The sequence below is a fragment of the Triplophysa dalaica genome, chromosome 18, assembly GCF_015846415.1.
Source record: "Triplophysa dalaica isolate WHDGS20190420 chromosome 18, ASM1584641v1, whole genome shotgun sequence".
Lineage (NCBI taxonomy): Eukaryota > Metazoa > Chordata > Actinopteri > Cypriniformes > Nemacheilidae > Triplophysa > Triplophysa dalaica.
Window position 1 is genome coordinate 13,232,672 of NC_079559.1, and position 23,954 is coordinate 13,256,625.

General features: G+C 40.2%; 2 protein-coding genes across 7 annotated transcripts in view; both read left to right on the forward strand.

Annotated features, from left to right (window-relative positions):
- ep400 (E1A binding protein p400) overlaps positions 1-4,423 on the forward strand; it is a 28,463-nt gene extending 24,040 nt beyond the window's left edge. For 5 of the 6 annotated variants that reach the window (XM_056772674.1, XM_056772677.1, XM_056772678.1 and 2 more), the window contains 10 exons: positions 1-46; positions 136-248; positions 635-794; positions 874-995; positions 1,171-1,377; positions 1,534-1,708; positions 1,821-1,963; positions 2,072-2,206; positions 2,345-2,398; positions 2,562-4,423. In XM_056772674.1, the coding sequence (XP_056628652.1) occupies positions 1-46; positions 136-248; positions 635-794; positions 874-995; positions 1,171-1,377; positions 1,534-1,708; positions 1,821-1,963; positions 2,072-2,206; positions 2,345-2,398; positions 2,562-2,897 (1,491 nt within the window). In that variant the 3' untranslated portion in view covers positions 2,898-4,423. The remainder of the gene's footprint in view (positions 47-135; positions 249-634; positions 795-873; positions 996-1,170; positions 1,378-1,533; positions 1,709-1,820; positions 1,964-2,071; positions 2,207-2,344; positions 2,399-2,561) is intronic. The other variant, XM_056772675.1, reaches the window with a different exon arrangement.
- A 2,810-nt stretch (positions 4,424-7,233) lies between these two features.
- Positions 7,234-23,622, forward strand: LOC130407146 (nuclear receptor corepressor 2-like). Its single transcript, XM_056729844.1, has 9 exons — positions 7,234-7,480; positions 7,579-7,627; positions 10,418-10,625; positions 10,739-10,863; positions 15,482-15,659; positions 19,903-20,091; positions 21,069-21,182; positions 22,460-22,637; positions 22,743-23,622. The coding sequence occupies exons 3-9, from the start codon at positions 10,527-10,529 to the stop codon at positions 22,847-22,849; spliced, it is 990 nt and encodes a 329-aa protein (XP_056585822.1). The 5' UTR covers positions 7,234-7,480; positions 7,579-7,627; positions 10,418-10,526; the 3' UTR covers positions 22,850-23,622.
- Positions 23,623-23,954: the final 332 nt, after the last annotated feature.

Consider the following 23,954-nt stretch of genomic DNA (forward strand, 5'->3'; position numbering starts at 1 on the left):
ACTGGCACTCTCAAGACTGCTACAGTGGGCACAAGCATCCAGCCAGGTAGAATTCTAATACGTAACCAAAATGAAATCAATATGTTGCTACTGGCTTTATAAGTTAATGTTGACGGGTGTTTGTTTAAACTTCAGCAGCCGCTACAGTTAGTGGGAATGTGATCGTGAATACGTTGGCGGGAGTTCCTCCCAGTCAGTTCCAGGCTAACAAGCGTCTGGCGTCTCCTGTTATACCCGGAGCCCTGCCTGTGAGTCTCTCATACATCCAATGCAAAACTATACAATAATGATAAGAGGCAGACATGAGCCTGAATTTGTACTAGAAAAATGAATCCGTATTTTTGCTGGGTGATTTAAATGGATAATTAAAGTTCTCTCATTTGTTTACTCATCCTCATGTCGTTGCATGCATGAAAACCCGCAAAATAATAACCTGTACATTTTTGAATACATTTATGTAATTTCTAATCAAAAATTTCAGACCATTTTTATTTTATTCATTGTTTTCATATATTTTTTATATCCCTGTCTAAGTTTCTAAAGCGACTTCAGGTGTATTTTTCTTTATTATTGTTACTGTAAATATTTTGAAAATTACTGTGCAACAACTTTGTGTAATGTGTTACTCTCACAGGCAGCAGGAACGGCTACCGCTCAGTTGGTTCACACCCAACAGAGAGCAGTAACGGCAGCTGCTGCCCCGGCAGAGGTCGTCGCCATAGCAACAGGACAGGGCGTGAGGGCCGTCACCCCGGTGACCGCATCAGCAGTGGTGTCTAATAATTTGACTCCAGGTCAGTCCCAAAACTGGTGGCTCCAGGTAGAATGCTTAAAAAAGAGATCATTGTGTTCTTACACTGTTTTCTTCAATAGCTGTGGGTATGCAGATGTCTCAGGGTAAGCAAATCACACAAGCTCAACTTCAGATCCTCAGACAGCAACAGTTACAACAAGCTGCATCTCCTCAGATCAAAACAGTGGGAAAACCACAGCAGGTACACTCATAGGAAATAAACTGCAGTTTATCTTACTTTTGCTGTCTAAATGCATTTTCAAAAGCCGCCCCCTTTGTCTGTCACATCACAATGTATGTTATTAAACATTACCAAAGCAATAAAATATATTTCTTCATTTCCCCCCTTCGTATCGTCTCGCTGTAAAATGTTAAAGAAGCAGAAGTTGCAGATGACCCAGCAGCAGGTCGCAGCTGCAGTAGCTGTAGCTCAGGGTCAGCAGGCATCACCCACACAGCAGCCTCAACAGGTGCAGGCAGCACCAGCGACTCAAGGCAACCCTCAACTAACCGCCGTTGCTGCACCCAGAGCAGGAGCAATGCTCACCGGAACCACCGTCACCAACTTACAAGTCGCCAGACTGGTAAGCCATCGGCTTTCTCTATGGAGCAGAAGAGACATTTCATGTTCCTCTTTTCTATAGTCACTGTAGACAAACAAAAGCTGACTGTTAATAGCGAATTATTACTTCTGTTGCATACACAAAAAAATGCTAAAAATAACAACACTTCCCTCTCAGACACGTGTGCCGGCTCCAGGATCCATACAGGCTCAGCCAGGTCAAACTGCCCAGGTGACGCTGACCAAACCACCTCCCGTAGTCTCTGTTCCTGTGGTGTCGTCCGCTGGGGTCACGACCCTTCCCGTTACCGTAGCTGGCATTAGCGTTGCCATCGGACAGGCTCAGAAAGCAGGTACAGACTGGCTCTGAACTAAACAGATTATGATGATTCACAAGGGTTTACAAAGGCCGTTGGATTAAATCAAGCATTTTGTGAGTTATATATTGTCTTTTTGTTTGTGCAGGTGGTCAGGTGGTCACCCACCCGTTCCAGGTTCAACATGTTCAACAGCTATTACACAGACAGAAGCAGCAGAGCCCTGCACAGGCAGCCGCAGTCCAGAAAGCAGCACAGCCAGGGCAAACACAGGCTGCTGTGCAACAAAAGGTGTTTTTATAATCCTGGATCAGTATTATTTCATTAAAAAAAATCTGAAGGTTCCATTCATTATTCCCGTTGTTTTACCTTCTTGCTGTTTATTTTGGGACACGGCAGGCCGCTCAGCCCACAGCACAACAGCAGCAGCAGAAAGTGACGTATGCCACATCTCCTCAGCTGCAGCAAGGCATTAAGACGCAGTTCTTTACCACGTCCATCGCACAGCCTCAGAAACCAGCACAGCAGATACAGGTAAGCGAACGCTCTTACAAGCAAAGTCCAGCACAGGTGGGGTGAGCAACGTAATTATATGTATGTGGGGCGGCATGCAGTGCTTGCGCCCATAGCGCTTAGCTCGGCTTTGCTAGTGATTTTCCCTTCTACTTGTAGGTTGCTAAGATTCCTCAAATAGTACAGCAGCAGATAGTGTCCTCACCTCAACAGGTAAGAGTTTGAATGCTCGGTAAATGATGTCATTATGTCCCTGTTTACTTGAATAATATGTTGACAAACATTGCAGGGTTACCCCAAATTATGTTTTTGTTCTGCTATTTTAAATCAATCCTTCAAGTTATGTAAAAGGCATCAAATTCCGTCTTGTGTGCAGATCCAGGCGCAACCTCAGACGGTGGCCCTGACCCAGGCTCCTTCTGCGGGTTTGGCACAGGTGCAGGTCATCCCCGCCGGCACCGCCACGGCCACACAGGTGGTCCAGCAGAAGCTTCTCCAACAGCAGGTCGTCACGGCGGCGGCTGTCTCCCCTCAAATACAAACCCCACCCCCCCAGAGCCCCGCCCAGCAACAGGCTGTTGCGGTGACCCCTGCATCTGAGTCTCCTGTACAGCAGGCGGCCACTCCTCAGCCCCAGCAGGGCAAAGGAAACACCCGCACCGGGGCAGCCATGCGTTCAAAGACCCCTGCCAAACCTAGCGGTGGCAGCTAAGAAGACGGACGTATGCGGGCACAACAAATAACATCCGTTTTCTGTTTGTAAAGACTGTGGTCCTCAACCATAGATGTTCCAGTAGGAGGGGCACCAACTGTAACAGACAACAGTTGAAGTACATGTGACTGGCTTGTACTGTAAGGCCATCCGTACTATTTTGACGCGTTTTTAACCCCTCTGTACGTGTCAAGAAGCAAGATAGTTCAGACTGAATTCATGTTTAAGACACTCAGTATATGATGGCTCATTTTGTACGGAGTTATGAAACGCTTGCTGTTGTTTTTCTACCACGCTACAATGTTTAGGTCATGGATGAAGTGAGCTCGGAACGTAAACGCCACCGACCTTCTGCAACACTTCATTTGGTGCGCCGGGAACTCCAGGGTTTTTGGCATATCTCAATGCTTTTTCATAATGTTAAGTCAAGTTATCAATGTCCCCCCTTTTTTTTAAGTGAGTGTGATTTCGTCCCTTTGCTGTTTGTGTAGGTAAACAAAATATAACCCTTTGAAATGATGGATGGATGATGAACCATGATCATGGTTAGTAAGTCAAAATGGCCAACTACCTGAAGTTTCATAAGGCTACTGAAAGACAAAGTTTTGTCACTTATTGCTCAAATGTACTCATAGTAAAAAAAAAGGATTCATAGTATAAGAATTGAGTATGTACAATAGATTGTGTCGTGATGATCAAAACCCCCCAAAACGAATTATTTCTATACAGGTTTATTTAGTAAGTATCTTTTGAGAAGTGTGACTGCAACTGCATAGGACACCACATGAAAATCGTCTAGTGATGTTTGTGTATGTTAAATGTTTGTGCTCCGAATGCTATTTAATGTCCACGAATCAACACAATAATAATAATCCTGCACTGTAGCCATTTAGTGCCATTCAAATTAGCGGCAGCTATGAAAAGTATCTCTCCCAACTTGGAAAAATGTGTCCTATTTGGAAACATCTGTAAAGCATTTTCTCTGTCCTTGTTTTTCTTATGCATAGTTATGCACAACATCACCATTCGTCAGTTGAGTCATACCTCAGGCTGGCTGTGTTTACACTGGCCTGGATCAGTAATTCATAGATTTAGATCAAGACATTTCTCCTTGTTTTTCTTCCCCTCGATTTAATGTATCAGATATTCTGTCAACAAACACGTACTAAAATATCTCTTAACATTGTGGCTTCGAGTCAGAAATATAACACGTCTTTTTGTATTGATGTTGGGTCAGGAACACATGTAAATAACGGGAGGGGGACAACTGCATTTGTATTTGTAAAGTACTTGTGTATTCATTTTTTTTTCAGCCTAATTGTATAAAATGTTATGTTTTTACACACACGTGCCTCGTGTTTCAAGATGTAAATGTACCTTATAGTCAGCCGTCTCAAAAGACTTAAAACGTCTTGGATTACATTAACTCTGTGGTTTTGCTCAGTTTACACACTCTTTGTTTGTGTGAGGATGTGTCAATTGTTTCAGCTCAATGACCAAACAAAAAAAATGTTTTCCAGTAGAAATGCCCTGGTGGCTGAGTTGGCTGCTTTTCATTTGTTGTATCACAAGCTGCTGTGTTTGAGGGAACACAACACACACACAACCAATGGGATTTCAGCTTTCATAAAAGACCCAAATGGTCTTGACCGGATGTCCAGTTTCCATAGGGGTCCACTAAGGGGCGCTCTTTCGTTTTCATTTAGCCGATAGAGTCAGCAGGTAGGAGCGGAGTGCATTATTGCTTTGTAGGGTCCACAATACGACATACTGGGCATTGTTTTGGCCACAAGAAACCGGAATACGAGCCCAATCTTACTTCAAATAGGCCAGTTTATAGGAAAGATTTGGGGTTAGGCTCTTCTGACTGTTTGTAAACTTCTAAAGAGTCTAAGGCATAAAGCGACTTTATACACGTGCTAAAAGTCAATAGGACGTACAGTCATGCCCAAAAGTTTTGAGAATGACACTAATATTCATTTTGACCAAGTCTACTGATTTTTATGTTTTTGTCAGATGTTACTATGGTATACTGAAGTATAATTACAAGCATTTCATAAGTGTCAAAGGCTTTTATTGACAATTACATTAAGTTTACGCAAAGACTCAATATTTGCAGTGTTGACCCTTCTTTTTAAAGACCTCTGCAATTCGCCCGGGCATGCGGCCAATCAACTTCTGGGCAACATCCTCTCTGATGCCAGCCCATTCATGCATAATCAATGCTTGAACTTTGCCAGAATTTGTAGGTTTTTGTTTTGCTAGAGGATTGACCACAAGTTCTCGATGGGATTAAGGTCTGGGGAGTTTCCTGGCCATGGACCCAACATGTTGATGTTTTGGTCCCCGAGCCAATAAGTTATTACTTTTACCTTGTGGCAAGGTTCTCCATTATGCTGACACCGGGCCATCCTCAAAAAGTCTTCGCCTCACCATGCGTGCAGATGCACTCACACCTGCCTGCTGCCATTTCTGAGAAAGCTCTGCACTGGCGATGACCCGATTTTGCTGCTGAATCAACTGCAGAAGATGATCCTAGTGCTTGCTGGACCTTTTTGGCCGCCCTGAAGCCTTCTTCACAGCCAATGAACCTCTGACCTGGAAGTTTCTGATGATCCGATAAATGGCTGATGTAGGTGCAATCTTTCTAGCAGCAATAGCATTGTCTGTGAATCCCTTTTTGTGGAAAGCAATGAGGACTTCACGTGTTTCCTTGCAGGTAGCCATGGTTAACAGAGGAAGAATGATTTCCACCATTCTAACTCAATCAGCGTTACAGAGTGATCTCCAGCATTGTCCTCTTCAACACTCTCACCTGAGTTAAACAGAGAATCACTGACATGATGTTAGCTGATGCCTGTTTCAGAAAAGAGGTTTAGTGAAAACTGACTATATTGACCCTGAAATAAGTTTCAGAATGTGAGGTATGTCAATCACGAGAATGCGGGGTAACATATACTCAGAGTCAGTAACCATAGTAACAATACAGCCATTCCAACTCAAATCTGCTCTGAGCATTGTTCGAACAGGCGACCAGTCTTACTTTGCACTAGAGTCTGATGCCCTATAGGTGTACTACACACTATGATGTCTCATTTGCGTAATTAATTGCGTAACTAGCGGCAAATTTCTGGCGTTGCGTTTTTATATAATGTTTTGTTAAAGAGTTTATTTCCTCCGCTTAAATGCATAGTTCGGCCTAAAATTAAAATTCTGTCATCGTTTACTCACCCTGTTGTCATATTAAACATGCGTGACTTTTGTTTTACAGAACACAAAACAAGAGATTTTGAAAAATGTTGATAAACATAAACCGTCGGTCCCCATTCACTTCTATTGTATGGACAAAAAAACTAATCACAATTCAATCACAAATTTGTATGTAGAAAAACCCTGAGAACTGAATCATCCGCATGAGCAGAGAAAAGCTTTCAATGCAAATCCTAATCTCTGTTACATTAATACTGCGTGTGATTGGGAAGGTCTACTTGAGTCAAAAAGGAGGGGGGAATGGCTGCAATTTGTGACCTCATCCCTGGATGCCGCTAGATTTCATACACTGGACCTTTATTGTGTATCCTGTTTCTCTTGAAAGTGTATTTTCATTCCCAGCAAACACACACACACGCTAAGAGTAAATTCATACACGCTCATAAACAGGAGGCCAATAACCACTCGACTCCCCAGACAGGTTAATGTCAAATTTAAAAAAAAGTAATAAAGAGATAGTTCTTTAAAGAACCTTTGACTGAATTGTTCTTTGTAGAACCAAAAATGGTCAATATGTCATTGCTGTGAAAAACCATTTAAGCACCTTTATTTTTTAGGGTGTAGCTTATTGAGTATATCCTTTAAGTGAAGTCTGACATATTGTAATTTCGAGTACATGAACAGCCATGTATTTGAACACATGTGACTTATTTATTCATATACATATATACACAAAATTAGATGATTTGAAGAACATCGGTGACCAAACAACACTGGTCTCTATTAACTTCCATTGTATAGACAAAAAAAACCCTGCAGAGACATTTCTCAAAATATCTTCTATTGTGAAAAAGATAAAAATCATCATGTTCGACTGACATGAGGGTCAATAAATGATAACAACATTTCCCTTTTTGGGTAAGCTTTGCCTTTAAGTTGAACTTGACATGCTGTATTTCAATCATTTTAAAGACAATATGTGTAAAACAACACAACATAAAAAGTGCTATATGTTGCGATACTGAATGGTCGAATTAGAGGTACAACATTCTCAAGTGCACTTGAAGATAACACAAGTGATACGATTTGTAGTTATTTCAACATTTACACTGCAGTTTGAGCTATTTTGAAATAGGGAGCACTGGCCCTTTAAGAGCCTTTTAACAGCATCCAGTCAGTCAGTCATACACACTGACTGCAGTCGTCTGCAGAGATCCTGTCTGTCGCTTTTTCTATTTACACAACCAGCACGGAATGCGGGCGAATAACTCTTGTCGACTCACAACCGGGTGGAGATAAGAGGGCGTAAACGCGAATAAAACCGACAGAGGGGAAAATCAAGCTGAGGGCGAGAGAAGGCCGAACCCACGGAGGTACCGCAAGACAGTTCAGTTATTAATCCGGTCTGAGGCAATTATTTAACCGTACATGTGGATTACCTGTGAACATTTCTTCATTTCTCACACCTTAGAAACCATAAAACCGTCCGGTAGCGACAGACCTTCACCTTCCGCGGAGAGGTGAGTTATTACGCGAATGTGTTTAACGCCGTTGGTCTGTTTGAGGTTTTTAGTTTAAGGTGTCCCGTTATTTTTCAATGAGCTTCTGTTGTCCACGACTCAGTGAGTCTCTTGCCTCTACTGTCCATGGGTTTAAAATGAGCATCGCCGCGAAAGGCAGAAATCGGTTCCTCCGTGAAGACTGGACGGCTAGTTAGCATAGCTAGCAATGTTTGTGAGATAAGATAACACCCGTAATCATATTGTTTCTGACGTATGTCGTGTAGTCTTTTATAACGTGTAATATAATGTTTTTCTAACTACATTAACTTCCTGTGAGAATTCCCACTGGCAGAAACACTAACTATTGTGTAACGTTACTCACGTACTGTATCCCGACATGCCTTATTGATATATTATATCCTGATTATATTTTGTTGCTATCACTGTAAGGTGACACAGTGGTTACGCAATGTGCCTTTGACTTTGTTCAAAAGGTTCCAGAACCAGATGTATACACAGCTAAAAATGACTTTATTACTTAGTATTTTGTCTTGTTTTCCTGTACAAATGTCAAAAAAATTTTAATCAAGATGCATTTTCTTGATAAGCAAAACGACCCAAGAAAAATTCTTGAAACTAAATGCAAAACGACTTTGTTTTTAGACATAATATGAAATTTCCGTCAATACTTAAAACAACCAAAAAATAAAAATGGGGTAAGAAAAATGATCTTGATGATTATTTTTCTTACCCCATTGATTTTTTTTAGCTTGTTTCAAGCATAAATTCACGGAAATTGCAAATTTTAGTCTGAAAACAAGACTTATTTTCTTGAGTCCATCTATCCATGCATTTTCTTCCGCTTATCCTGCACCTGGTTGCGGGGGCAGCAGTCTAAGCAGGGATGCCCAGACTTCCCTCTCCCTAGACACTTCCTCCAGCTCTTCCGGGAGAAACACCGAGGCGTTCCCAGGCCAGCCGGGAGACATTGTTCCTTCAGCGTGTCCTTGGTATTCCCCTGGGTCTCCTCCCAGGGGAACATGCTCGGAACACCTTCCCCGGGAAGATGTCCAGGGGGCATCCGGAAAAGACCTCAGCTGACCCCTCTGGATGTGGAGGAGCAGCGGCTCTACTCTGAGCTCCTCCCGTGTGACCGAGGTTCTCACCCTATCTCTAAGGGATCGCCCAGCCACCCTGCGGAGAAAGCTAATTTCGGCCGCCTGTATCCAGGATCTTGTCCTTTCGATCATGACCCACAGCTTTTGCAATTTGATTCAAGATTTTTTGACATTTGTACTGGATAACAAGATAAAAATACTTAGTAAGAAAGTCATTTCTTGCAGTTTTGAGGACACGGATCTCACATATCGCTGAGCAAAGCAGAAGTGACTAACAATTTACTTGTGCTTTTCAACTGACCAAAGTGTATTTTACATTTATGCATTTGGCAGATGCTTTTATCCAAAGTGACTTACATTGGATTATCCTATACATTTGTTTCTAAGTATCGGCAATCCCCTGGGATCAACCTACGACCTTGCGTAGTTAACGCAATGCTTTTACCACAGAGCTGCAGGAAAGCTTATATGTCTTAATCGGAGCATTACAAAATTTCCTCATCTTTTGCATATATTCGATATTGCCTCAATAAAGATTTGACTTTGAGTGAACTGTAAATCTGTGTCTGTCATTATTGCTCCCTGGATCCAGAGCTTCTGGGTCTAACACGTAAACTTTCAACCTAGACAAAAATATCTTTCCTGTAGCCATGATGGCAGGATAACAACAACCCCACAGTTCTCCCTCCTCTTAATGATAATATATAATTTCATCACAAACCCACACCATTCATGGTGGGCTGTCCAGGTGTGAGAATGGCCACTCAAAACCTTCACTAATTTATTCTGATAATTTATTGTGCGATTATAGTTCTCCTTATCAGCTCGAGTAACACTTATCATGTTTTTCAGTCAGACATTCCTAGCCTAAGTTTTCCTATCCTAGAGCAGACACACAAGTCTGCCGGGTGAGCTTTTGCTGGAGATCTGCACAGGCTTTAAACGAAAGCACGAACCAGGTCCGTACCCGGGATTGTTTAACCCGACCCGGCCCGAACATTACAGTTACATTTAAAGCCTGAACCTGAAGTGCGTTTAACAGCAAGTTTTGTTGAAATATGCTGCATTTTATGATTTCTTGCGATTATAATTAAATGAATAGCTACATGAATGAATGAATGAATGAACTTTGCTGTGGGTGAACAGGTGTAAAAGTCAAAAAACATTTTTGAACCCTCTGGAACTGTTGGTTTAAGCGCTGTCCTCCTCTGATTAAAAGTTAGCCCAACTTCACTGAAGTTCCTCTCGCTGCTGCTGATAACGTTACTTGTGGGGATGCTGAGGATACTACCGGCCCGTCTTCACAGTAATGACAAGATCATAATTCTTCCAGAGTGCAGTTTTTCCTGCATCATTTGGAACTGTAATGCGTTTTCCATCGCTAATATTTTGCTTTATTGCACTCATCTTACCATCACCTGCTGTGTTGTGACAACGAGGACAAGAGTGGGAGCATGTGCGCAGAACAGTTAATGCGAAAAGTGTGTGTTTTCTCTCGTGTTATTTGTGGTCACCACGCAGCAAACACAAAAACTTGTATAGCCTTTTTTTGGAACGATCAAACTGCCAGTTGTTTTTTGCCATCCCTCTGAGAGCTTCAGCGATTTATTTCCCTAGAGTCTTTCTAGCAACAGCTGCTCATAACAATCTTACTCAAGATGTTTTTTTTTTTGGTGTTTGTCATTTACAGTTGCTTTTTTCCAAGCTGGTGACTGCCTGGACTCAACGCCCCATGATGCACAGCGTTTGTGCTGGGACCACGCACACTTTTAGCATGTAGAGGAATTTGCATCGTCAGCATGTCCTCACAACCTCAGCCAATGCCTCAGGGTCGGAGGGCTGTGGATATCGACCTTCCCAGTCCAGCCACGCTTCCTCTGCAGCTGAGAACCCAAACGGTATGGCTCTTATTGGTTCTTCAAGAAAAATCGAAACACATTCTTTGTTCAACTTTAGTGTCTTTTCCATTTGAGTTTCACATGAGTAACGTGTGCTGTTGTGTTTATATCAGGATGTTAGTGGACTGGTGGAGTACCACCCCGTTGCTCTGGACTACAGTTCCCATCTGTCTCACGCATCCCTGGCCCACCGCCGCAGACCGTCCCTTCTGTCTGAATTTCAGCAAGCCAATGAAAGGTACAAACCATGGCCACAAACATGTTGTGCTTGCCAAAACTGTCTTGCACTGAGATCTTGACTATTTAGTGCTAACCACATATGTGCTTTAGACTAGTTTCCCATTACAATGTTGTCAAGTCCTTAAGAAACATTAAGAATTATGGCAGAAGCCCATGTCAGCAAAAGCTAGCGTGATGGGGTTATTACTCTAATAAATGCTTCCCTAGCAGAATCTTCAATCAGAGTAAGACATCAATTTCAATTTCATGTGTTTTCCTCTGCTCGTATTATCTGTAGCAGATGATTGAACCTGGTGTACTCTTATATATTGCACATCATTTTTAACACCAAAGAATGTCATTTTCAATGTTGAAGGAAGAATTGCTATCTGCCAAAAGCTCTAAATTGAGCAGGAAGGACTAGCTGATATCCCCAGAGGATGTGTATAGCAGTTAAATCTGTTAGAACAAAAGCCATCATAGTTGTCAGAATATTTAATTTGCATCCTTTTTAAACATAAAATGCAACCGGTAATACTTGCGTGATATTAGATATTTGTATGGGAAACAGGATTTTGTCGGCTCAATTCAAACCAGCAACAAATAAACATTTATTGTAATTCAAACTGTACGCAATATCTTAGTAAAGTATGAAATTTACAATTTCGTGGTCGACCAGTATGTTGCTGAGCATCGGCCGATAAATCTTTCCGTTTGGCCGATAGATTCTCCGGTTCGGTCACGTTAGCGCATAAGCATTTTTTTCTTGAGGAAGCTTCACTCGACCCCACACGGCTCCCCACAGACCTGTTACCTGCACGATACCAAATCACTGAGAGGACAACCTGAGAACAGACTTATTAATTATCTCAGCTGTTTAATCAAAGTGATGCATTTTTGAAGAAACCTACCCACATCTAAGGAGTGATAAAAAAAGAACAAATGAAGATAGAATACTTTTTTTTATAGCAGAGACTCTGTTCTTTGTTTGGACATATCATTTGTCCATAAATTCTTTACAGAAAATGTACTGTGAGCCTTTAAACTTTGGTGAAAATGTGAAAAAATGCTGGCATAGGCTGGCAACTTTTTTTTTAATGGCTGGCGGGGAAAGAGTTAAATATAAATATAATAAAAAAATATAATAAAAAAACATGATATGAAAACATTTTGCCTCACAAACAGTGACAAATCACATGACCTGCTCTTCCTCAGATATGTGTTGTTTTTGGTAACTTACAAACAAGGTGCTGGTAACCTTGCACTCAGGAACATTTCACTCTTATCCCAGCATGAGAGCTGTGTGGATAGTGTCAAAATTAGAGCTTGTTGCAGATTTGCAGACATATAGGATAAAAGTGATGACATTATCCTCTACATGATGAGGAAAAACACCTTCACAATGCCCCGACAGGTGAAGCGGGTGGCCGGTCTGATATCCTTTGACATCACACAGTGGTCTCGTGCCCACAGTTCCCTTTAGTAAACAACTTGTCAAAGTATGTTCTGTGCATGTTTGGAGCAAAGACGTGAGCTGAAATGGCTGTTAGTCATAATTGCTTGCTTGGAGTTTCAATTTTCTTTTAATCATATTGCAGTGTAGCCTATAATCATCAAACCGTTTTCGTTTATTCATATTTTTAGCTTATAATGTTGAATAAACTTTTAAATGAAGTTTTTGTAGAAGAGTTACAGAGAACAGTACATTCTTTCAGCAGGCAGTTATAGGCCTAATATAGGCTATTCAAGAAGGGAGAAGGGTTATAATTTAGCCTACTTGTTTTTCTCAGTTTTATTTGAAGTTATAGTTTATTATACTGAAAAGCAAGACAAAATATAATAAGCGAATTTTGACTATTCTGTTTGTGCAATAGTGAAAAAATTGGCTTAATAAAGCCGTGTTTTTTTTTATTCGGCTTCGAACAAGAATTGCCTAAGAATTCCTGATGCACCTTAAAAATGTAAAATAATCTCACTTCAAAACAGGAGTATCTGACCTCTGTAGGGCTTTAGGTTTCACTTTCTCAGTTGGTCGCACAATTTACAATTTGGTTGCACACATTTTTATAGTAATCATAAAGACGTTCCATAATGACCTCAGTTGATGAATCGTTCTGTTAATTTGTCACTCTGTCTTTTAAAATAGTGGACTCTAAACCAAGTCTTCATATTTGCGATTTAACACTTGCGAGCCCAATAAATGAAAATATACTTCGCATTTCTCTCTTTATGTTGTTGTGCATGACAAATCCAGCCCGCAGATCAGATTATCTTGCCCACTCACAGAATCAGAGTAAGAGAGCGTGAGTGAAAGCTGCAGTGTGATGATGTGATTATGTAAGTGTCAGGCGGCTGTGGAAAGTGGATGATTTCGGTTAGCTGTATGTGAGTGCTTCAAGCGTTTTGTGTCTTTTCCCCCTTCGCTTCTCACAGTTTGTTATTTTGTATGTGTGGCCTTTTGCTCTGGTTCAGATCAGTTCCACTAGCGAGTGCACCAGGGACCCAAACACACTTGCACCGACACTCTATATTACTCCAGACATAATATGCCCGGCTTCTTTCATATTTCTGTTCAGCTAAGAAGAGTGTTGGCTGTCTGCTGAAACGGTTGCATGATGGTGAAGGGTGTGCAATCATATTTAGGTCTCCAGTTTTTACCACAGTTTATTCTCTGTGTGGTTTGTTTGACATGCATTATAAGTGTAATGTGCTCAAGGTTGTGTAATTTTAAGTATTTGGTTATTAAAGGTTATCATTCAAAGCTAAAAGTCATTCACACACTTTGCCACATATAGGTCAAGAGCAGCTGAAATCATGTGCAGGCCTACACAGAATTTTCAGAAAGATTTCCACAAAACCGAAGTGCACGTCATTCAAATTCTGTGTGCTTCAGCAACTCAACAAAACTGTGATCCTATCAGCTCTATTTAACACATTCAAAGGGATAGTTCACCCAAAAATGAAAATTCAAGCTCAAGCGCCACTCAGCTGCAGAGATCACATTAACCAAACATTCTCCATGTTTTTTTTAATCAGTGATAGAAAAATCTGAAGGCAATCCGTAATTTTGATCACAATAGATTACAGTTTACAATAAAAATGACTTGTAATTCCCCCTTTTATAGTTTTCAGAATGAGATTTTCAATGGACTGAACGTGATTGTGATCGGCATTAGGTAGCCTATCGCAAAGGGACATGTGTTTCCTATTCATTAGCTTACTCTCAAAACATGCGTGTGGTCAGCAGAGCCTCAAGGTGCATATGCACCCGTCACTCCCCACGTCCCGTCCCGTACACGCATACACACACAGGTGTGCAGTGGTGCCGTCTTTACAGAGTTTTTACCTCATAAAATAGCGTCTTTTTGGATAAATAAAAGCTTTCAGTGAGTGGAAAAAGGTCTCTCTCTGCGGTTTCTCTGTTCAGTGAGCGGCAGAAGTGGCACATATATGACCAAACCACAATTTACTTGTGAGTACAAAACACCTTTTACAGGCACCTGGCTTTTGCTACTGATCGGACATCTGAACATAAACATTTGTCTGTAATTAGCCTATTATTTTATGTCTGACAACAGAAACATTAAATATATAAATGAAAAGTATAAAATGAAAGTCTAGCTCAACCTCTGCTCAGCTGTCTGTAACAGAGACGTTTCAAAATCATCAACCCCACTGTAAGGACAATAAGAAGCATAAAGAAATATCAGATAAAATAATGGAATAGATTTTCTTTGATCATCAGCCACTATATATTGTTGAAGACGAAGATTTTTTTCTTTGACATGTCTCAGGCTGCTATGTTTTATGTAAATATGTTACTTGCCAATATTCAATTGTCAATTCATGAGACTTCCTCTTCTCTTTATTTGAATACTTGATATACACTGTTGTTAAATTTAGTTTAATAAATAATGCTACTGAGAAACCTTCAAATAGCTTCTGTAATCGGTGATCGGTATCTGTATCGGACGATACAGCTTTCATTGATCAAGGTTGGTGATCGGCACCCCTAGTGTTTCTGTAGTAATATTGTCAGCACTTCAATTTGGTTTATATATATATATTTTTGTTTCATATTTCACTTCCTCAATGACAAATGAAGTATTACTTAGGGATGGGCATTTTTTTAATAATTTAATATTCGAATATTTAAACTAAAAAAAAAGAATATTCATATATTGGTTTATTTAAATAAGTAAATAATGACGTAATTTGTTAATTTTTTATTTTTGTCGCAATTTCACATCAAGCTTATATTTATCATTAAATATTTGTAATGCATTAATATTATAACCTGTAAAAAAGTTTTGTAATGTAAAAAAAAAGACAAAAATAGAAAAATACTTCATAACTGCACAGGCTCCATCTGTTTTGTGCTTTTCCGGGAGAATTGTCCAGTTTTATATTTTTTTTCAAAAAAAAAAAAAAACCTGTACGATCACTAGTGTATCGAGCACAGAATTACTACGTGATACGCCCAATTGTTTTTATGACTAGCTGACCATGTTAAGCATGAGAAGACAGCATGTTTAACCTTGGAAAGATGTCAGAAAGCATGACACATCTTTGCTGCACCCCTTTAATCTTGTTCTTTAATTTACCCACAATTCTTCATTGTCTTCTCTGCTTTACAGAGGTCAAGAGCCCCACATCCGTTATGAGCACATTTACCTGCACGAGCACAGCAGCCATTCGGAGGTGGATTACTCTGAAATGAAGAGGCCTCGCTTGGATATCGGGGCGGAGTCTCTTATTTGTCATCAGACTCATCGTCATGCTCTCAATGTGGCTGGAGCTGAGGAAATGGCAAAGGTCAGCATTTACATTTGAATTATCCAGACATTATCCTGTGTCTGCACATAAAATTTTCCTTGCACAGTATGCAAAACATCAAATAAGCAGAATATCAGAATATTGGTTTTGAACAACACACATGATGTACTGCATCTGCTTAGATTCTGTATTGTGTAAGTCCAGTCCACAGGTCAAAGTACAATACCAACATAGTGGAAGTATTATGTGGGAAAATTTCACCTCACGCCCACATAAAGTTTGATTTTTTTCTGTACACACAACAGTTGTAGGCAGGCAACAGTGATTTGAGCTTTTCATACATGAACCTTGTGTTTGCTGTTATTGTGAAATCTTGCTATAAGACTAAAGTTCATTATGGCAGACGGCGATCTTTAACTGGCTCGAAGTCCTCAGACGTATTCTTTGCGATTCTAGCCGGATTAGGCTCGAAAGCATGCTGCACGGTTTAAATGGATTAATCCGACTGTAGAGAAGAGTCTGTAAATCTGTTAAACAGATTATCACTTAGTCCATATTGGCCGTGTAAATCGGCCTGTTTCTATTGGCCGGCGTTTTCATCATGCCAGCCAGTATTTACCACAGCACTGGGAACACTGTGTGTAGATGCAATGAGGATTGTACATGTCTTCAAGATTCTGAGTTATGTTAGGAAAACCACAACCTCTTATTTTGCATCTGTGGCTTTATTTGTGAGAATGTGTGTGTTTGTGGGAGGGAGAGAGAGAGAGAAAGAGGGAATGACAATGTGCATGTGGTGATAAAATGTTTTTGCACATTTTGTCATAAAATGTGATCTGATCTTCATCTAAGTCAAGGGTATTGACAAAAATAATGTGTCTAAAAATAAGAACACAAAACAAAGTCTTATATTTCATGTCTTTATTGAACACACTCAATCTAGGTGAGGAAAAGCTGAGACAAAGTCTTAATTTGTTTATATTAAAGAGACTTTTGTATTAAACATTTTTTATTTGATTTGAAATTTAGTTGTATTTGACAAATATATTTTAAATTTTATAAATAAATGAGCCCCATTTGATAAATAATAAAAGGGCAGGTTTTAACGTCTATTTTTTCTCAACTTATTTAGTAAAAAAATACAAGAAAAAATCGTAACGTAACATCAGTGTCGTAAATCGTATAACATCGTGAGCTGAGGGAATCATTATATCCCTACAAATGCATAAATTTAGATGTAAATGCAGCAATCCGAAATAGAAATTTGTATTGAAGTGACGACTCGTGAAAACAAGGTACCCGTGTAACCAGGGTTAAAATAGGAGGTGATGGTGTTTAAATGAAAATGACAGAAATCAACAGTAAATCTAACCTCAAAAGAACTTTAATGTCACAAAGTTTGTTGTGGTGTGTTGTTATGACTCCCTCCTCCTGAAGCGTTTGTGTATTTTTAGCAGTCATGACAATTTATGGCTAGGAGGGAGAGGTGTGTGTTTGTGTGGATGTGTAGGTGGAAGCCATTGTGCAACAGTAATTCATTAGTAATGGAGCTGACCTAGATGTAACAGTCGAGCGGTTGAGAATCTTTGTGCGAGGAGTTGTTTCGGTGAGATGCACAAACAGGGACGTTTAGAGGACACTGTGAAGTAGACAGAGAAAATCTCTCCCTCCTTTTTATGTAAGAGCTGTCGTATTCAATGACACTTGTGAAAGCGGGCAAGCTGAAAGCAGGGGACTCTGGGAGGTAAAGGTCAATGTGGAAAAGAGAGAGAGGCATATACAAACACACACACACAGACATGCATTAACTGGGCAGCGTGTGTAATTTCATAATTGTGTTTGTGAGCCAGAGCACGCAATTCGATTTTTCATGTTCTTCAGATTTCTTTAATGTCCATCGGACATGACAGTGTAATACCAATGCTGGGACACTGAGCAGGTTTTATATTTTCCAAAGAATGTGAGAAAGTGAGAGAAACCTGCTGTCGTGATGTTGGTGTCGATGGTTGGCAGAATGTTGCCATGCGATTGCTAGAATGGTCTAGATCAGTGGTTCTCAAACTGTGGTTCGTGTACCACTAGTGGTTTTTGAAGAGACCCCTAGTGGTACATGACACGACAGGAAAAAAACTATGTATTCGTTTCATGTTTTAAATACAATTTCAAATGTTATACATGATCGATTAATACGGAATACATCTCATAAAACCTATGTGCAATTTTAATATAGTTGTCTGAATTATTGCTTATTTATCTTTGGGTGATGTAACTCAGGCGTGAAAGGCAGCTCAAACACAGAGACCGTCAGACAGACGCTTGTGAGTCTCCTACTTATTTTTTTCTGAATTTGAACCGCTGTTTAAAGCTGTTATTAATGATATAAAGCGCTAATTCAACACGCGTCTGCATCTACTCGAGGTTAAATCAATAATATGCTGTTTTGACGTGCCATTTTGACAAGAGCCGCTGCAGTAAAGTGTGAGTCTAATAGAAAGAAAACAGGACAGACTTACTTAAAACAGACTCTATAAGCATCATCTTTAAACACACATTGAACCTGTCCCATTTATAATCTGATCTCTAGATATCTGTATTTATATACGGCTGTTCACTGCATGTTTATGCATATATTTATACTTATATTCTTTCCACATTGTCTGTCCTTAATATAGGTCTGTAACCTTTCTGCAAGTCCCCACAAAGCTAATAAATCCCCCATAAAAGTAATTTACAAAGCCTTGTTTACAGAGTACTGCAGAAAAGTGTTTTTCACTATTACTATAACTATTGCTTACTTGAAGAAACAAACAAACAAAAAAGAACAGCTGGTAAATAAAAAAAGTGTATTATTAATAATACATTAGAATTAGAATTGGAGGACAAGGTTTATCTATTCATGTGGCACGTAAAGATTCACAGCTCTACTATTAGGATGATTGTTTATTAATTTGGTTTTCTATGCTGGTCATCAGGTGGTACTTGAAACAACAAATTTTATTAAAGGTGTTACTTGATCTAAAAAGTTAGAGAACCACTGTTCTAGGTTATTCTAGCTGCAGTTAGGTGACTTACTAGACCAAAGGCCAGATTTACTTACAGCTTGCAGCAGTGCAAACGTCTCTTTTGCCATAAAAACTAACTTCAGTATGTACCGAAGACACGCAGTATACTAAAAATATATACTGTATAATCCCCCACCGCCAACCTGGAAAATCACTTGGCCCACCTTTCATCTCATATCTGGAGCCGGACCTGGTTAAAATCTTGAATAAATATGCATAAATACAATCGAGCAGTTACGCCCTGGAGATGTTGTCTAAGAGTAGAGGATAAAAGGAGACCGGTTTGGAAAGCACTTTTAAGCCACCATTGCTTAGAGGGGTTTGGGATATTCAATGGAGAGTGCATGATTCCTGTCAATTGCTTACGTGACAGTCTTAAACTCTGATGTCCTTTTTGGGAAACTATTTTCCATTGCTTTCTTAAATGTGAAAGGTTTCTTTTACTGTTAAATACTCTTGATGATTTGTTTGTTTCCTTCAAGGAGGTTTTAACGGATGTTTATGTTATTCTGGGAGTCTTTTGGGGGGAAAAGAAAAAGAATGTTTGCAAAACGTTGAATTTCCTAATAGGACAAGCAAAAATGGCAATTTATGTAACACGAATGAAGAATATTAAGAAACACATTGTAACACAGTTCAAAGTAGGGAAGGAAGGAGGCAGGAATCGGCGAATATTCTATAAAGTTTTTTTCACGGTCGACTGCCGGCCAAAAGAACACCAATACAAACTTAAAACACATGTCCGGGCCCGGTCCTCTCTCGTCGTATACTCTTTCGCTCGTCCTTTTATGCTTCCGATCTCCACCGTGAGAGATGCGGAGCCGGTGCCACGTGCAGCTGACACTCATTATCACTCGTGTCACCGGCCTTAGGTCATTCCCTCACGGCTCTCGTCCCGCCTTGCTCGTCACATACATCAATGTTGAGGTCTACATGCTCTTTAAGTGTTTGGTCAAAGCAAGAATATTTCAAGAGCATAAATATTATGATCTCTTTGATAAAACAACAGCTTTTAAGGGATTTTGGAATTATGATGACAAAATGTGTTACATTGTTATTTTTCACCTACGTGTGGCATGCAACTAGTTCAGCACTGTCTGTGGTACAACAATAAGATCCTACAGCATCCCATTGAATTGCGTGAACGAGTGAATAGTGAGAAAACAATACATTACATTCAGTTCATCGATGTGACCAAATGCTGTTTTGTGTTTGTGCAGGAGCACAGCAGCAGCAGTTCCATTGGAAAAATCAAGCCCATCTCTCCCGTGAGCCCAGGACCCATGGAGCCCGATCTGGACCTGGTTAACACCGGTCTCTCCAAAGAAGAGCTGATCCAGAACATGGACCGTGTGGACCGGGAAATCACCATGGTGGAGCAGCAGATCTGTAAACTGCGTAAAAAACGGGTAACATTAAGTCCTTTTCTGTCACTATTATGCTGCTGCAAAGTAATATAAAGAATTTACATTTATTTGGAAGCTTGGTAGCCACTTTGCATGAACAACCAAAAAATATCACAACCACATGACGGCAGAGACTTCCACTGTGTCCTCTTTATCTTCATACTCCTATCTGAAATCTGATTGATTGTATAAGTACAGTCACGCTAGCAAGAAAAATGAACCTCTCTCATCTGCCCCTCAACCCCACACAGCTTTCCTCTGAAAGCTTTGGCATCTCTTTTCAGTGAGTTAACACACCCCGCCATTTCTTTTCTCTCCCCTCAGGTTTCTTCCAAGCATTAAAACATCTGGGGCGATTAAATGGTGTGGTAAACACTAACGTAAAGAGAGAGAGAGTAATGGAGAGATGTGAGAATATCGGATTACTGTGTGTTTTTCTGTCTGTGAGGGAGGCGGGGATGGATCGTTTATTCTCCATTTACTCGTGGACACACACGTATATACACAGTCTTGATCCTGGTCTAGAACTGCTTCATATGAGTTCTAGCTTATAGTGTTTGGTATAAAGAGGCCTCTTTCGGGACCCTCTTGGGTGCGGGGCCTCTGTGTTTAGAGAGAGATTTAAAATGAGGTTTATGTTTGCGTCTGTGTGTAAACTGTTAAATTGTTGATCATTTATCTGTGGCTATAAAGTTGCCTTGTTGGCTCTCTGAGCGAAGGTATTTTTGGTCAGCCAATCAGAGAGCTAGTTTCTATTAGCATTTGTTTTTGGACGTTTAAATAATATTAATATTAGCACACGTAACATGAGCAGAGTCTGCAGTGATATTTATGTTGGGTCCAATGTTTATTCTAACAGGATCTAATTATTGATCTTAATTTGGTATCGATTTAAAAAGTTTGTTCTCAAATCCCTCAAGATCTTTGATGAGTGGTTGAAAAGTCTTTCACATTGTGTGTGTTTTTATTGGTTTTTTTAGCAACAGCTAGAGGAAGAGGCTGCGAAACCCCAGGAACCGGAGCGTAACATCTCCCCTCCACCCAGTGAAGCCAAACACCGCAGTCTGGTCCAGATCATCTATGATGAAAACAGGGTACGAATAAAACACACTCCCACTATATGTGCTGTATATAAGAAGAGTTCAGATAGAAAAGTTTTCAAAGAAAAATTATTTGTCTTCAGTTTTCAAGTGCAAATGAAAAAAACATAGAAAGACAGATAGTCATGATCCTGATATCTGGGGTTAGGGATCCCTCTAGTGGGGAGAAACTGAGAAAGTTTATATAAAACAACCTCCAGCCTTTTGACTTCTTTTCATTGTCTTGTTGTCACTTCCCGTCACTCGTCCTCTCTTTGTTTGAATAGCAGTAGTGTTTATATGTTCACATTCAGGAGCGCAGACACAGCGATGTCGGACACATACACTTTACACCATTTTAAGATTTTATTACTGTAATTCGATTCTATTCACAGAACTCTTTGGGCCCAGAAGTATATGCATTCTTTATTTTTGAATAAATTGTCATCTCTTATCTAGCACAGATATTGAGTCATAAATTATTGAAATGACTTTTTAATGTTACTATTTTCAAACTGTAAGCATGGAAGTGGCACAAAGGCGAATATTTCATGGTTCTTGCATTGACCAGCTACAGTGATCACATCAAGGTCATATAAACAGACACGTCCCTCTGTAGTGTTATCTAGTGTCTCATTGTGTCACATACACTCACATTCACACTTTTAACCAGTTCTTGACCTCCAGACCATATTTATCAGGACGGTTCAAAACACACTTTTGGATCTCCACTGTAGTTTTTATCAGTTTTTTACCGTACCCTGAATAAAGTCTAGGACTATACGTGTATTTCATCCGTCAGATGGTTTTTGCTTCCGTCCTGCTGTGATCTTTTAATCACACCCTCCATCTCTTAATCCATTAAGACCTCTCATGCAGTGGTATTGCCAGAGAGCACTCATACGTCCTGTCCTATTCCAGGAAGCACTAGACACGCAGAAATCCAAGGAACAGATAGAATAAAGAATGTAGTTTAATTGAAGGGTCGGTTATATTGGAAGAGGAAATTGCCTTTTAGAAAGCACATGTTCTCCATTGTACAAATGTTTTTTAGGTTTACGTGACCTTTACTTAAGACTGTAAATCAGTGTTTTGTTTGCATAATGACTGTTTGACTTTTGACCATCGTTGACTGTTCACATAAAAAAAATGTGGGTGCCAACATTTCATGTTCCTCTTTTCTATAGTCACTGTTCTAATTTAAATAAACAAAAGCTGACTGTTATTAGCGAATAATAACTTTTGTTGCTCACACAAAGCAGCTACTCAAAAAAAAAACACTTCCCTTTCAGACACGTGTGCCGGCTCCAGGATCCATACAGGCTCAGCCAGGTCAAACTGCCCAGGTGACGCTGACCAAAGCAGCTCCCGTAGTCTGTGTTCCTGCCATGGTGTCGTCCTCTGGGGTCACAACCCTTCCCGTTACCGTAGCTGGCATTAGCGTTGCCATCGGTCAGGCTCAGAAAGCAGGTACAGACTGGCTCTGAACTAAACAGATTATAACAATTCACAAAGGCCGTTAAAATTATGTCAAGCATGTTGGAGTCATTTTAGTTATTGTCTTTTTTTTTGCAGGTGGTCAACCACCCGTTCCAGGTTCCAAATGTTCAGCAGCTATTACTCAGACAGAAGCAGCAGAGCCCCGGCCTGCAATAAACTGTTGTGGTGACCCCTGCATCTGAGTCTCCTGTAGAGCAGGCGGCCTCTCCTCAAAGGAAACACCCGCACCGGGGCAGCCATGCGTTCAAAGACCCCTGCCAAACCTAGGGGTGGCAGCTAAGAAGACGGACGTATGCGGGCACAACAAATAACATCCGTTTGCTGTTTGTAAAGACTGTGGTCCTCAACCATAGATGTTCCAGTAGGAGGGGCACCAACTGTAACAGACAACAGTTGAAGTACATGTGACTGGCTTGTACTGTAAGGCCAGCCGTGCTATTTCGACACGTTTTTAACCCCTCTGTACGTGTCAACTGTCCAGAAGCAAGATAGTTCACACTGAATTCATGTTTAAGACACTCAGTATATGATGGCTCATTTTGTACGGAGTTATGAAACGCTTGCTGTTGTTTTTCTACCACGCTATAATGTATAGTTCATGGATGAAGTGAGCTCGGAACGTAGTCCTGAGCCCAGATCTGGCCCAAACACTGTGTACCGAATAGAACTAATGGGATCTGGCCCTCAAACACCTTCTAATGAAGACGAAGAATAAGTGAGAGCCACATCTTGCCCACACAACATAAACACAGTACAACAAATGGATACTCTATAACTGATAGAAATGATCAGTGTGGCCTTGATTTGGCCCAGAAACAAATAAATGCCCATGGCCCAGATTTGGCTCATTGTTTATTGTAAAGGAGAAATTGGAGCTACAGTACCATATTGTCTTTTTTTATCATAAAAAAGCTGGGATAATCAAACAAACAAATTAAACAATATAAATTAACTACTTTTTATTTGTAATGCACTCGTTCCATTTATCCATTTTGAAATCAATTGAGAAAAGCAGTAAAACAAAGCAGAACAACTGTTTTACACATTAGCAAATGTTCATCAAAAAAACCATACAGCGACTTTCAGATGTTAAGAGAGAAATAAGCCATATGTCATACAGGAGCAATAATACAATTGGTGCTAATACAAAGTTACTAGCTTCAACAAATGCCAGACCAATAACTGTTATGAGTAAGAGAGAGGGTTAGTTTTTTTAGTATTCACAGAAGACTTGGGTTTTAAGTTGTTTTTTGAATGTTGTGAGAGATGAGGTTGACCGGACTGAGT

Excerpts from the sequence above, each read along its gene's own strand:
- LOC130407146 (XM_056729844.1), top strand. The coding sequence starts at position 10,527 with ATGTCCTCACAACCTCAGCCAATGCCTCAGGGTCGGAGGGCTGTGGAT. Across the intron at positions 10,864-15,481 it reads TTTCAGCAAGCCAATGAAAG|AGGTCAAGAGCCCCACATCC; the intron begins GTACAAACCATG and ends TCTGCTTTACAG. Across the intron at positions 22,638-22,742 it reads CGGTCAGGCTCAGAAAGCAG|GTGGTCAACCACCCGTTCCA; the intron begins GTACAGACTGGC and ends TTTTTTTTGCAG.